Source organism: Nymphaea colorata, chromosome 2 (genome assembly GCF_008831285.2).
Source record: "Nymphaea colorata isolate Beijing-Zhang1983 chromosome 2, ASM883128v2, whole genome shotgun sequence".
In the NCBI taxonomy this organism is placed as follows: domain Eukaryota; kingdom Viridiplantae; phylum Streptophyta; class Magnoliopsida; order Nymphaeales; family Nymphaeaceae; genus Nymphaea; species Nymphaea colorata.
This window is the reverse complement of record NC_045139.1, coordinates 304087-318575: the sequence shown is the minus strand read 5'-3', so window position 1 is coordinate 318575 and position 14489 is coordinate 304087. Positions and strand designations below refer to the sequence as shown.

Below are 14489 nucleotides of genomic sequence, written 5' to 3'. Positions count from 1 at the left end.
ACTAACTGGAAATTCAATGAACCATACACCAACTTTTGGAAAATAAATAAACATAAACATGACCAATCTTTATAAGTGAACATAAAAGCTATGTGAATTTATACATTATTAATTGGAAATGTTTTTATATGTGATAACTTGGTAGTCATCAATCAACTTGATCGGACAATTAAGAATCAGTTTTCATATTTATTTAGTCCAAGACATTTATATCTTATGAATATTTATGTATGAATATACGAGTAAAGCAAGCTACTTTTTCTTGCACCACAAAACACGGATAGGGGAGGAGGAGGAGGAGGAGGGTGGTACTGTTGAAAGTTGAAAATGGCATTTTTTTTTCCTTTTTTTCATTAGATTCAAGCCATGGGGTTGGTTGAGCAACCTGCCCAGATCCTTTTCTTTTAAGTAGTTCGTTCAGTTTATGATCTGTCAAATTCACATCCTCGGCAGCCGTTAAATGCTTATTTTCATATTCTGCCGTCTCTGTGAATTCATAATCGCTGTTTCTAACTCCATTTCTTCAAAGCAGGATGGGGGAGGAACAAGGAGCCGGAACGACATGGTTAGTCCACCAAACACCAGGTCACTTGCATAGCAGCACCGCAGTGGAGGATCGAGATGGAGGCCTTGATTATAAAATACGAAAAGGTGGTCTCACGAGCTCGCTTCCGTCTCTCCAATGGCGGAAAATACCTCCCGGAATGCCGGGATTGACAGCGGGGATTCGAGGACAGCGATTGGGCACCGACCGCACGTGAACGATCTGCTTTGCTAGCCGTCAATCCAGTGGTTACCAACCGTCGATCGAAAACACATATACGTAGCCAGTCCTCACTGAAATTCAGATGACCACGCTGAAGATAAATTTATTTGCTTTTCTTCTTCACAGCCTTCTCCGTAGATGATGTATCTGCGGGCGGGTGAGGGTCCCGTTTAGTGGCGTGAATGATGGGCTCACGTGAACGGGTAAAAATGGAGATGTACAATATCGAAGGTTTGGGAAGCTTCAAGTAGCTAGGGACGGTTCAGATTATCTAAAATGGAGAACAGTACTCAAACGTGGTGCAGCAAAAAGATTACGCATATTCAGACCTATAATTTCATTAGCTCCTAAGGAGGCGTTTGATGGCATAAGACAGTCTCTGAAACAATAGTCAGATCTCTCAGGGCTGGTCCTGTTTCGAAGATTTTCAGTTTAGTAAGGTGGGTTGAATTCTTCAAGAAAGATTTCACCGTGTGTGATGCAAAGCGGAAGGGGTGCATCAGCGGCAAAAATTTCACCTGTGTAGTGTGACCCAGAAAAAGTTCTGGCATGTATCAAGTGCCCACCAAGTGCTATAGCTAATTCAAGTCACCCGAAGCTAAGCTTGGACTATTTCAGTGGCGGAGCTAGAAAAAATTTCTTGGGTGGGAAGGGAGCAACCGTCACAGATTTTTACATTCAAACGGGCACTTATATACACAGCAGACCAAATATTTACAATATTAATTGAAAATAAAAACCCCTCGAAGGGCTGGTGTGGGCAACCCATATGTGCCTCTGCCTCTAGTTCACCTACCACATGGGACTTCATATACGTCTCTCAAAACCTTATACTAAGCTACCAATGTTGATAACTCAAAACCTTACACTAAGCTACCAATGTTGATAAATGAACAAAAAAAGAATGAATGATAGCAATGGTGGCATTTTACATTCATAAAGAGGTGTTCAAATGGACCAACTCGGTGCAGTTTTAGGTGGGCCAGTAACTGTTATGCAGCCAGTTCGCGGGCGCTAGACTCTTGCTCTCGCCGACACATGCTATGGCCCTAACAGTGTGGGGCAACAGCTTTAGGGTCTTTGCAACTCAAGCAAGCAACTAAGTCTCTCAGCCCTGGGGTGAGTTCGAGAGCAAATTAGATTCAAAAATGACAATAAAATAAACAAACCTAGTGCACTCTATACATAACACAGACTTAATTAGCCATTTGCTGGTATTGAAACGATGGGCGTGTATTGCCTTTGATCAGGGGAGGTGCGTCACAAGTCAAAGCAATTGGATCTTCAAAATCAGCAATGAATATAACAAGAACTGTTTTTCTCATTTTATCGAGGGCAGGGAAATCTGACCCGTTTTCTAGATTATCAGTGACACAAGCTAAGTGATAATCTCTTCATGATATAAAGACGAACTGGGGCCTAAGACTAAGAGGTAAATCTAACTTCGGCATTGCGACGATCCATCCAAAATGTACAACGTTATATATAGGTTTCAAACACGTGATATCTTGTTGGCACGATCGGTAGTGTCTATGTGCATGCCCCATGACAAAAGAATTGGTCCTTCCCCCTCAAAAAAAGGAACCTCACAGATTTTCGGTCGTCAAGGATGGACCCTAAAAAGTAATCAGCATATTATTTTCTTAACAGACACGGGAAAGTGAGCAATTATCATGGGTCAATTGATAGTCTTTTCCACTGACAAAGTCAGGCAAGAAGAAAACGAAGTCATATAATTTGGTTGAACCTTACCAGCGCCCTCTTTCTCTCCATCTTTTTCATGGCATCAAGCTGCAGTAGGAGCAATTCACGCCACAGTGAACCATCGTTTGCAATCGGGAGGTTGGTATTGTGAACTGCAGAGGGCAGTGTGCATGATTGCACGGCATGACATGCGGATCCAGATAAAGAAGTGGCCAACACGGCCCTCTGTCGGCATCACATTTGTTCACAAGCTTCAAGTTGGTCTTAGAAAGAAAGCAGCGCCGGCCCACCATTTTTGTCATCATCGGTCTTTTCTTCATTACGATCACAGTTTATAAGTGGATTACTGTGTCCAGTACTTGGGCGTCGTTTTGGCATTCTTTCTTCTCTTCGCCAGAAAATGCACCTCTTGATCAATACGGTTCACAGATAGTGAAAAGATTGATACAAGTTTTAATTAACTTGAACAGCAGTTGTTAGAGGACATTAACAAGTACTCAGCTGCATCCTTGGGGAAAGATCCAAGTTGCGGCAAAATTATTGCTTTTAACCATGGCTAGACTCTGATCATACCAAAGCTCAAACTAAAGTGGGTGTCGGTGTAACCAAGGTGTATAGATGCTTAGCACCTTTCCTGCGGAGACATTGACATGTTGGAGAGTTAGTTTAGCTGCAGATCAAAGTGTCATTTTCTAATTATAATATTGCAGACGATTTATTGCTCAAAAGAGATTTCGGCAGGGGTACCGGCGGTGATATCGGGCCCCCTCAATTCTACTGTTAATGCAGGACGATATTGAACAGACCAAAGAGCACCACCACCACCGGTGAGACCCCTTGTGCTGCATGTCGGTCCCACGAAAGATTTTACAGACGCTGATGTTGTACTGTCAATGGTGTTTAGTGCATCTCTACTGAACGGTTGAGATCGACTTTCATTTTGGGCCGATGAGTCTGCAGTGGAGGAGACATCAGATAGTGGACGAGGACATCTTTTACTCGTTTTCACTCTGCAACCTGCAATAGATCTATGGCAGACAATCTATCAATGCCCCCATCACATGCATCGACTCCTTTTACTCTGCAACTTGCATTAATAGATCAATAGCAGGCAATATATCAATGACCCCATCACTTGTTGATTCTCCATGGGACATGTGTACCATTTGTATTTTGTACTACCGAGAGAAAGTCATCCGCCGATTTATACAATTGACTTGGTGAAATTTACATGTTTCTGCTTGGTTTGTTGACGGTTTCGTCGTCATATGTACTAATGACAGTACAAGGTAATGGCATATATAATAACAAAGAAATAAAATGATGGTGCGTGGTTCATATTTCGTAGTGCTAAACCACAGATCGGATCGGCCTGACTTGCACTCGAGATATGTAAGGCTGCTACGTGAAGCTGAGGGAGCAGACCTTGTTTAATCAAATTGGATCCTCGAGAACTTCAACCTCTTTAGTGCAGGGATAACTCAGTTAAGCATGCGGCTAAAGACATGTATGAGCTTCTACAAGCCAAGTGATGTGTGAGTAATACTGTAAACAACCTATTCACCAAGCTGGTTTAAAATATAGCAGGCGAATTAAAGCCTCAGGGTAGAAACGTTCTTTCAGTCATCTTAACAGCTGCCACCGACAGCAGCGACACGATCATCAGGTGGTGCAAGTTCTTTCAGTCACTCCTACTGTTCTCTGTCTCCCTCTCTAAGATCCGGCCCAGCCGTCTGTCACGAGTGGCGCGGTAAAAATTTATGCGGAATCAGACTGCCGACGAATTTCTGCAGCTTGATTAGTTGACATTGCAACCAAATTTAACTGTTTTCGCTTCATCTTGCAGCAAAATATAAAATTTTTCTGATTCAGCCGCGTGAAGGGATCATGGGACCTAAGAAGCACGTAACGTAGGTGAAACACTGATCACACCCAGAATGGTTACACTCTGAGGCTTCTTTATTAGTAGGTTCAGAGCAGGTGAGTACTGGCAAGCTGGGGAAACTTGTCTTCTGTAAGGAATAAAAAAAAGAAGCTACCACTTGGAATCGACAATGACCTATAGCTAGTCCTAGTCCTAGTCCTAGTCCTCCCTTCAAGGTTCAGGACCGAGTTAATGTCTACGATGGAAAGGGAAAAAGAGTAGGGAGTATCAAGATCGAACTTGTGTGTGGCAGAGCCGCAGGGGCTCCTGCTTCCTGACCCATTTAAAGTTGGAGGGCCAGATCCAGGTTGAGTGGTGGTATACCCCTAAATCTGACTCGCCAGATTAAATGCCCGCCCCCAATGGCTGAAGATAGGAAGAGCTCCATTTGTCTCAAACCACGTTGCAATCGAAAGCAGAATAGTTATGAATAGATCCAAGGACAAAGGAAAAGATAAAATAATTGGACTAAAAAGAGAGTAAGGTCAACACCTGCAACTCATCGAAACACAACCGTCTGATGCAACTTTGCTGCTGCTGCTGCTGTAGATTATGCTTGTCACTTTTTTGTTTCTAATTTTCTGCTTCTAATTTCTACTGGTACCTGCTATAGGCAAACCATAACTGATAAAGACAACCTTTTTGTTTACCAAGCGAGCCGAAGCCCCCTATACGGAATGTTTACTGATGGTGACTTTTCTGAAGCTTAATGGTCTAGCTTGATTTCTTAGCTCCACAAAGAGCACTCGTGTTTGAGCTGTCTGTTCATAATCTGCGAAACCAAAATACTAGATTAACTGAAGAAGGTAGCACTGAGAACGTTATATCACTGTCTTGCAATTTGAGTGTTACCTTTTCCCAAAAACCTTTCCTCGAAACGATCATATATTCCCACAGCTTAATGAAACTTTGATAAGTAGAAAGAAGATGGGTGGTAATGACAATCACGCTCGTGAGATAATTGACATTCAAAACCATGCATGGACCGATAAATAGGTAAATTCATCTTCTGCTATTGGAAATGGACAGGGGTGATGAGTCTGCAGTCGAGAAGACATAAGAGAGTTGACGAGGACATCTTTTACTCGTTTTCACTCTGCAACCTGCAATAGATCTATAGCAGACAATATATCAATGCCCCCATCACTTGTATCGAATCCTTAATTTACTCTCCAACTTGCATTAATAGATGCATAGCAGGCAATAAATCAATGACCCCATGACTTGTATTAATGGCTACATTCTCCATGGGACAAGCGTACCCTTTGTACTACCGAGAGCAAGTCATCCGGTGATTTATACAACTGGCTCGGTGAAGCTTACATGTTTCTTCTTGCTTTATCAGTGTGAAGCTTACACTTTCATCGCCATATATACTAATGACAGTACAAGATCATGGCACATATATTAACAACGAAATAAATAGTCATGAGTGTGCGTTGTTCATATATATTTCGTAGTGCTAAACCGCAGATCGGAGAGGCCTTGTTTGTACTCGAGTTATGTAAAGCTGCTACGTTAGCCAAGGGAGCAGACCTTGTCTAACTATGCTGGCTCTTTGAGAACTTCAACCTCTTTAGTGCAGGAATAACTCACAAGCAAATTACCGACCCTGCCACGTTCAATAGTAATGGGTGAACGAATATATATAATCTATATGACGTTATACCATTTTGAACAAGTTAGGCATGCATTTGAACATATTTCAATCATGCTCGCGGCGAAGATCGACATCCAAACCCATGCATGGACCCGATAAACTTCATCTCTGTTACAAAATTCCTTTCCAGCAAACGCTGGAAACTGAGGATGGACAGGGGGGTGATAGTAATTTTTCTAAGATTCAGCAGAAAAGAGAAGAAATTTTTCTGAGGCAAGAAGAACTAGGAAAGCTTTTTGAGGGTGAAAACTCTGAGTTATGACACTTCTTTTATTTTGTTCTATAATAAGGATTTCTCAGTCTTACAAAGAGATCCACAAGATACAGGATGTTGCAGAAAGTTGCAAAGCACGAGGATCATAACTCAAACTGCTTTTCTATTTATCACCAAGACGTCTCCCTTCACGATCCAGCCACGCTTTCTTCAATCTCTGGGCTGTACGAGCTGCTGCCACTTGAAATCATGTGAGATGTCTCCACGTTTGCTTTCTGCAACTCTGCGACCTCCTTGAGCTCAGAAACAACAGAAGAAGAATGGGTTCCTAAGGTTTCTATCTCTTCCGTGACGCCAGAATGTGGAACCATCTGCTCCTTAGGAATCAAGGATTTTGGCCGACGGATAGCATCAGCAGCTTCAGGCATGGCGAAAGGCGGTGGCGGAGGTGGAACCCAACCTCGGTGAACTGGCCTGTCATCTAGTGTCACCTCATCAGCCATCTGCATCTGCGCTCTTTCAGGCTCTATCTCACTGATTTTCACGGTCTTTCGCTGCCATGAAGGCTCAGAATAGTCAACAGTCGAACCAGCTAATCTTCCACCATTCAAATGAGCAGATCCATTGGACTCAAGTCCTGATACTGGCTTAACTTCATAAGTGGTTCGTGTCTGATTGACCTCCCACGGCTGCCCATCACAAAGATTGACTTGAGGTCAGCACCATGTGACACAAGCAAGATCCATTCACCAGCGCCTACTTTTGTTTAACCATTTTAATGTAGAGGCAAATAGCCAACCATAGCAAGAAGGGAATTAAAGATAAAACAAAGATTTACCGCCTTGGGCCTTCTATTCAACAGTGCCTAAAAATGAAGACAAAGCTACAAAATGTGGCTATTGTAGCAGAAACATCAAAAGTATTATGCAACATACCTTAGGTTTTGGCAAGATACGGGGATTTGGTAGTGGCTGATTCGGGTTTGGTGGTCTATCGTCAATTTCCTTATCATAATAAAGCCAGAAATAAGTTGCAAATGATGGTTACAAGATCATAATATAACAGAAAATTTGTGCATAGTGTAAAAGGATTGTAATTGTAGCAGTTACCTGAATATTAGGAGGTTTCTCACCTCTCTGCAACATTGCGACTATCTGTTTGACAAATTTAAACACTTAAATAATTGATGTAAAAAAGATTTCCCGAAACAAACCACGCTAAAGGGCAGAAGTTACACAGTTCAACTGAGTAAACAACACAAATTAAGAGTATCCTTGCTGCTGAATACTAGGAGGTAACTCACCTCTTCGTAGCATTGCACCCTCTTTCTGACATAATAAATATTCTAGGAACTCGTAGAAAAGGAATCACCAAACTCAGATGTTAAAAAGTACAAAGTTTCTTGAATTTAGCTTCTGTTGATCAAGTCAAAGATCGAGAAAACATGGACAGGGTGAAATTTCGTTATCATTGTCAGCAAGCAAACTAATTCTTCTTTCCTAAAATAAAAGGTCAAGCAGTAACAGCTTGAAAACTGGAGCCAAAGAACTCAAGAAAGCACAGGAAATATTTATTCAATTTCAAAAATATTTTAACTATGCTTTTCAGGTCAAAGACTGAACAAGGCAGAGGAGATGAATTTCCATTACAGTTTACAGCAACCTAAATCTTCTTTACTAAAATAAAATAAGCAGTAACAGCTTAATAACAGGAGCCAATGACCTCAAGAAAGCTCAGGAATGAGGAAAGGCTGCACCCATTTTCAAAAAATTTCCACTTCAGAATTAGTGATTAAGTCTAAGAATGAATAATGCGGAGGAGGTGAATTTCCCAGCAGGCTACCTAAATCTTCCTACCTGAAGAAAAAACACAAACAGCTCAATGACCTGAAATGCTATATACATTTTAACCAGACATTTCTCCATCATTAGATAAGATCCCTGCAGAACAACTAGGCATGACCATACAACCATCAAACCACAAAACAAACACTTCGACTATATCAAGTTCCTAAGATACAGAAACAAAAATCCATCAGCTCTGTACTGTTAACAATCAAAATTTTAAAATCCATGCAATAACTAGCTCAGTGTTGCTTTGCCAAGATGTAGTCTGGGGTTATCAACTTCAAGTGATTGACGTGAACCTTTCACCAATACTATGCTGCCTACAAACATGCTGTGTAATCAAATATGACAGCACACGTTCCAAAAAGTTTGAGATTAGATTAAAGGGAAATTAGTATTCCTCTAAAAGGACAGATCAGATCAAAGGAGTTCCTAGATAGCCCCCCTCAATACTATTATTTGTGGGAAAGTTTTTAAAGATGCACCATTCAGGTAGACTCGTTAACATCTAAATCGGCTTTTTTGCGGAAATACCAAATTTAGGAATGTGCTATTTGAACCAAATATTTCTCTGGAACAATTACCGTTTTCAGAGATAATCTGGGTTGTCTACAGAACCAAAATACAGTGGAGTTTCATTAGCAAATAGCAATAACCATGCGTTCAGCATCCAATGCATAACAAAACTAAATAATTCAACAATAACAAGAAGCAAAAACACACAAATAATAGGATTACTTGTCAGAAAATACAGCAGCATTAGAGAATATCAAAGTTTAGATGAAGTTGCTTACATCCATATAGGATTTTGGATGTGGAGGAGCAGCTGCAGACTCCATAGATGCAGATGCTGCAGGTTTTGATGCTGCAAGCATGCAAGTTAGCTTAAAAGAAAATTATAAGAAAAACGCACTTTCCACAGGCAATAACTAAAGTGGCAGATATAACAGACAACATAAGCCTTTCCTCAATTATAAGCAACTGATCATCCATTTTCTTCCCTCCAAAAAATTAAACATGGTGCACTAAAAGTAGGATTAAAATACTTGAGACAATAGAATGCTATTAAAAACCTACCTTTTGAGAGCCTTAAAAATCCCTTTCTAAGAGAATGAAACGAAAAACCATAATATGATTTATGAATTATTATGAATGTGATGGGTAGAATTTCTAGCGATAGAAAGACATTATACTGACTGCTATATTAATCAGGAACAGTATCACGAGAGTACTCTTCTAACACCATGAGGATAAGTTAGAACTAGATGATTATTGGAGATTGTCATGGAAGAAGAAGGCAAAAAGAAAACATACTACAACCTTTGATTACACTACCAATAAGACAGTTGATTTCTGGATATTTTAGCTTGAACCAGACTGACTAACCCATTGTGCATGTCAGTGAAAGTTCATTCATTGAACGAAGTATCACAAAGTACACAATAAGTAATGTTTATGAATATGTACAAACATACACACATGCAAACTCATGCAACCATGCTTACAACTTACAAGCGTCAGCTCTACATAAATATCAACAAAAAAGAAAAGCATGGCCACTATCATCAAAGGAGGCTTACCGGTAAATGATTCTGTATGCAGTTTTTCCTCTGTCTGCTTGTTGACTGTGAGAGAATTGTCAATTGTTCCTTCCATTTTACGAAGTGCATGGTGCATAGACTTCATTTCCCCTACTTGTGTATCCAGAAGCTTTGTAACCAGGTCAAAGTACTTCCTCTCTATCAAGAACATAAAATTTGAGAAAACACCCAAAGGTTGTTTTGACAAGCCACATAATAACCTAAGGAAGAAATGAGAATCTTTGCAGGATATAACCTTCATTTCTAGCAGTCAGTATTTCATGACTTGCCTTTGCTACATCTGCTGCAGCAGCTGCTGCTGCTTTAGCAGCAGCTACAGCTTCTTCAATTGCATCTGGTCTTGAATTCTTCTGCTTTCCAGAATCTTCATCTTCCGATACAACTTTACGTATCCATGCTTTCAACCTGGGGACGATTACAGTCTGTAACAGTGAACATTGCCACAAGCAACTACGAGTAAGACTTCAGCATAAAGTTCATCAAGGATGTTGCAGAGTCAAAAGAAATGAAACCTAAATGATAAACATCCAAACAAAGAGCTGGAAGCACAATGAAAATTAGTGGGAGATTTTCTAACAGAATGCTGTCATGAAACAAAATCTTTTGCTATTTGTATGCAGAAGGTCAAAAATACCTTAACAAGCACACCAGTCCCAGCTCCGGATGCAGCAAGCAGTCCCACAGCAAGAAGGGCATGGGACCAATGAAGAGACGTTTTTGAGGCTGACGTAGTAACACCAGGGGGTACAGTTGAAGGTTTTGAAGTTTGAACAGCAAGCTGAGGCTGTGGTACTGATGGAGGCTGCGACTGGGCATCTGCTAGATGAGAGATGTTATCAGGTTTCGTTAGATGGTATCATTGGAAAGCTAATAATCATATGATGTTGAGCTTCATAAGAGGGAAACGAGAGACACAGTTGAAGAAACCTCTTCAGACAAGCTATAGCTCAACAAGATAAGAAAAGGACTTTACAAGCATTCACCTTGGGTTGAAGTCACAGGAGCGCTTGAAACATTGGAAGGTGGATCCTGTAATCCAGTTTCATTATCAAATGATAAACAAGTTTTACAAAAGAGCTGTAGTGTTCATGGTCGACATGTATTTAGCAAAGGCCAGATGTAATTTATGAGAATATGAACAAATTTTTATTGTAAATTTAAAGGAAAAACTATGTAACCTTTGAGATGAAAAATTTGAAAAAACTTGCTTACAGGAACACGCCGGAAGGCTTCATCAATTTCCTCCTTTGTCAGGCCTTTCTTTTCGAGGAAAGAACGCCTGTAGATGACAGGAGAACCTTTAACCTTTGGATGTGACAGAAATTTCACGGCATTCTGGACTTGATCCTCTCTCAAAGGTATTGTATTCACAAAAGCTGGATTTTCAATATTTTCTTTTAAGGACTCCCCTGTAGCATGTTGATTATCCTCTTCCAATTTCATCACTGATTCAGAGCCTGGTTCAAGTATCACAAATCAATTGCCTCAACCTTGGATGATTTCTTGATGAGTTAAAGCAAAAGGCTTGCACTGACAGCACTTCCATTACAAATATAGCTCCTATTATGAATTTATACTCTTAAAACTACTGAGATGCTAACATGTAGTAAAGTAAAAGAATTTTAATTGTACTGGATTTATGGCGACCCTAACAAATTGTAGGAGAACTTCAATGAAAAACCAACACCTACCACCAGATGAAATCATCCTGGAAGAAAATTGATTCACTATTATGATAATTTCTCGACCAATTTCAATAGAGAGAAAAGCCAACAGCACCACACAATTATCATCAAATTAAACTTACAATATTGTGTTTTTGGAAGCTTAACAAAAGAAAATTGCTCTTTTGCTTTCCCATTCTCCCCTAAACAAGGTATGCTCAAGTTCTAAACTACCCTAAGGAACACAACTTGTTAAAATATTTCCAAGATGTTCCCATCCTCATGATTCCACTTATTGATATGTGCTACATAAGAAACTGCATACCATATTGTCTAAATAAGAGTGACACACCATGTTACTAAAAATGACAAGGATCTACTTTATAAAAGAGTTGAAGCTTTCAGTCAAGGTCCTTAATTTTACCGGACAAGGATCAAGATAATAAAGGATACAAAAAGTTTCAACCAAATCAATTTAGTTGAAGGAGAATCAACTTAACCAAACAGAAGACCCAGATGAAAGTTCAATGATGGTATAAGCAAACTTCTACATGCATTACAACCTTATTTCAACTAGATATTTCCATAGATATTCAAGTAACTATATTTTTTCCTTTACTCAATAATGAAAGCAGTAAGAACCAAAAAAATGATGTACGGAAGTAAAATGGTACAAATTAACAGTCAAACACATCAAAGCCTAAAGTATATTGACTTAATTAGCCACCTCACCATTTGCTAGATTAGGCTGTGCAGCAGACTCGCTTCCCATGCTCCCAGTTTCTTTTTCAAGCTCTAAGTCAGGTCAATCCTGTCTAAGAGAATAGAGAAAAATAAACTACATTTACAATTCTGCACCAGAAATACACGAGAAATATACATGTTCATAATATGAACAACTCCAATGCAGCTTCTGGCACTAAACATTAAGCACGTGGTATTTTCATTTTCAAGAATGTACGATCTTACAACATTCTTGGATAAGGCATTACTTTGCCGAATCAATGTGGTTTCACGTCCTGCACGTGTCAATACTAACTTTTGATCCTCAATGTATATTCTGCATGCAAGCAGAAATCATACATTCTAAGACAACCTAAGTCTTCCGGTCCTTGTGAAATTGTTCGCAACTAAAGTTCTTCTAAAAGTCGATTCTCAAATGGGTTCATAAAAAAAAAAAGTAATTAGCAATCTCAAATTACAGCGCCAACACAACCAGCGAAATGTGATATGAAAATATTAACAAGCTTAAGATGAGAGCAGAAGTATCTGTCAAATAAATTTAAGAAATATCACTAGAAACACAGAAAACATGATACTTAAATGATTTCAAGAAGCATTTCAACTGAGTACAGAGAATCTGGGATATTCTACATAGATCAACAACATCGCATCAATTTCTGTCGATGGATTAGTGATCCATATGACCTCAATAAATAGGACATCACAGCAACTGCAAAGCGGGGGCTTTGTAGCAATACGTGGTAAACTAACCTCTCCAACTTGCCCACATAGACAATTTGTTATGATTCGGGTTGTTCCAAACGCGTACTTTGCTGTTCAGTTCAAGGGAACGAAGGCCTTGATTCTTGCCGGCATGTAGTTGTTCCAACCTATAAAGAGAGACGGAAAAAAGCAGACCACCTCAACTTATCATGGATGAAAATTTAAATAGCTAATCGGCACCATATTCTATGAGCCCTTGTGTTTCGTATATGATAAAAGAACTTTATGAATGATCTAGAGGCACGCTGGTGTGATCGTAAATGCCTGGATTAATCAAAAGTTTGATTCCATCTGTGCTACTCGTTGGAACTGAATAAGCATCCAACTGAAACAGATATCATCAGAAACATAAAGCAGTAACATCCAAGAAAGAAGCACGAAGTACAATATAGAACGCTCAACAATATCAACCCTTAATCAATCCAAGGGTAAAATAAATTAAATAAAAAAGATCAACTGCAAATTTTCAAAAGAAACCCGACAGAGATAGAGGAGAGAGCAAAACCCTCATAAAATTTTCCCAAGGAAACAAAAAATTCAATATTATGAAGCCCCAAAGACGCTAAATTCCAGCTGCATCACGAAAACATGGTAACAAACATCATTTTCCGTGTCGAATAGGATCAAAGTCTGAATCCGAATTCTGGACGACTACTAGCACCAACGTCAAGAAAAGCAGAAGCATCCAATCATAATAAAGCAAAAGAGAAAAATAGAGCTACCAAGACGGTTAAAAGCGCTAACAGTGAAGTAGTAGACAATTGAGACAGAAAGCTCAGATTTCAAAGTCGATAATAACAGCAAACGAAGGATATCTTTTCCCGATACCAATTTAAAGCTCACCTCCGCGATGATGAAATAAATCTTAGAGATTGGAGCTTCTTCGGAAAAAGCAAAAGGGCTTCGAAAACCCCTCCACGAACTCTAGGGGTTCTTTCTCGACCACCGATTCTGTTCTCCCGCCGTCCCTCCCCCACTGTCACTCGCAAGAAGCAGAAAAAAGAAAAGAACGAGAGATAAATGTGAGTCGACGCCCACCTTATACGCTTCTTATGTAGGAGAACGCGATCGAGCGAGTGCTGGAGCTCTAAGCCGGATCCCGGTACTTGGATCCAAACTGCATTTGCAGCCAGGATCCAAATTGCAAGTGAGTCGGATCGAGTACGTTTCTATTGATCAATTTCAGTGCTTAGGTGAAGTGAGACGGTATCTCAACTAGTAACAACGAAGAAAAGAGCCCCGTTATATGTTCAAACTTGTGATGTCTTGAATTCGAGTCAGATCCAGTCTTTTTCAAATTCAAGTCAGTCAAATCCTGTATAATTGGATTTGAACTCAGACTTGAATCCAGACCTTATTTTTAAACTCCATTTTCAGATCCAACTGGCATAAGGTTTGCCATGTATATGTAACTGAGACGAGTCTTAGTGAGATCTTAGTTAGATGTCAGACTTGATTTCAGATTCAGTTTTGATACTTAAGGCATATTATAGACCAACAATTTCTTTGCTTTGTGCTTTGTTAGGCAAAGCTGTGGGTGAACAGGACCTTCTCAAATCAATGTCAAGGGATAGATATATTTTCAGTATTGAGTTGGTTACCC

At 39.8% G+C, this 14489-nt stretch overlaps 1 protein-coding gene across 4 annotated transcripts; it reads right to left on the bottom strand.

Moving 5' to 3' along the window:
- Positions 1-6287: 6287 nt before the first annotated feature.
- LOC116247986 (peroxisomal membrane protein PEX14) lies at positions 6288-13894 on the bottom strand. 4 transcript variants are annotated; one of them, XM_031620498.2, is made up of 12 exons: positions 13730-13894; positions 12875-12993; positions 12113-12195; positions 10929-11173; positions 10700-10745; positions 10351-10532; positions 9952-10138; positions 9696-9854; positions 8910-8980; positions 7378-7422; positions 7204-7272; positions 6288-6957 (listed from the first exon to the last, which is right to left on the bottom strand). In XM_031620498.2, the coding sequence occupies exons 3-12, from the start codon at positions 12150-12152 to the stop codon at positions 6457-6459; spliced, it is 1545 nt and encodes a 514-aa protein (XP_031476358.1). In that variant the 5' UTR covers positions 12153-12195; positions 12875-12993; positions 13730-13894; the 3' UTR covers positions 6288-6456. The 4 variants fall into 4 exon arrangements, with proteins under 4 accessions (XP_031476358.1, XP_031476359.1, XP_031476360.1 ...); XM_031620499.2 differs by having other exon boundaries at positions 12113-12191; XM_031620500.2 differs by lacking the exon at positions 12875-12993.
- Between the last annotated feature and the right edge of the window lie 595 nt (positions 13895-14489).

Bases quoted from the DNA above. Each gene is read 5' to 3' on its own strand.
- LOC116247986 (XM_031620498.2), bottom strand. From the start codon at position 12,152: ATGGGAAGCGAGTCTGCTGCACAGCCTAATCTAGCAAATG. The intron at 9,855-9,951 runs GTTATATCCTGC...TGTTCTTGATAG, and splicing joins ACTGACTGCTAGAAATGAAG to AGAGGAAGTACTTTGACCTG. The intron at 8,981-9,695 runs GTAAGCCTCCTT...GCATGCTTGCAG, and splicing joins GCATACAGAATCATTTACCG to CATCAAAACCTGCAGCATCT.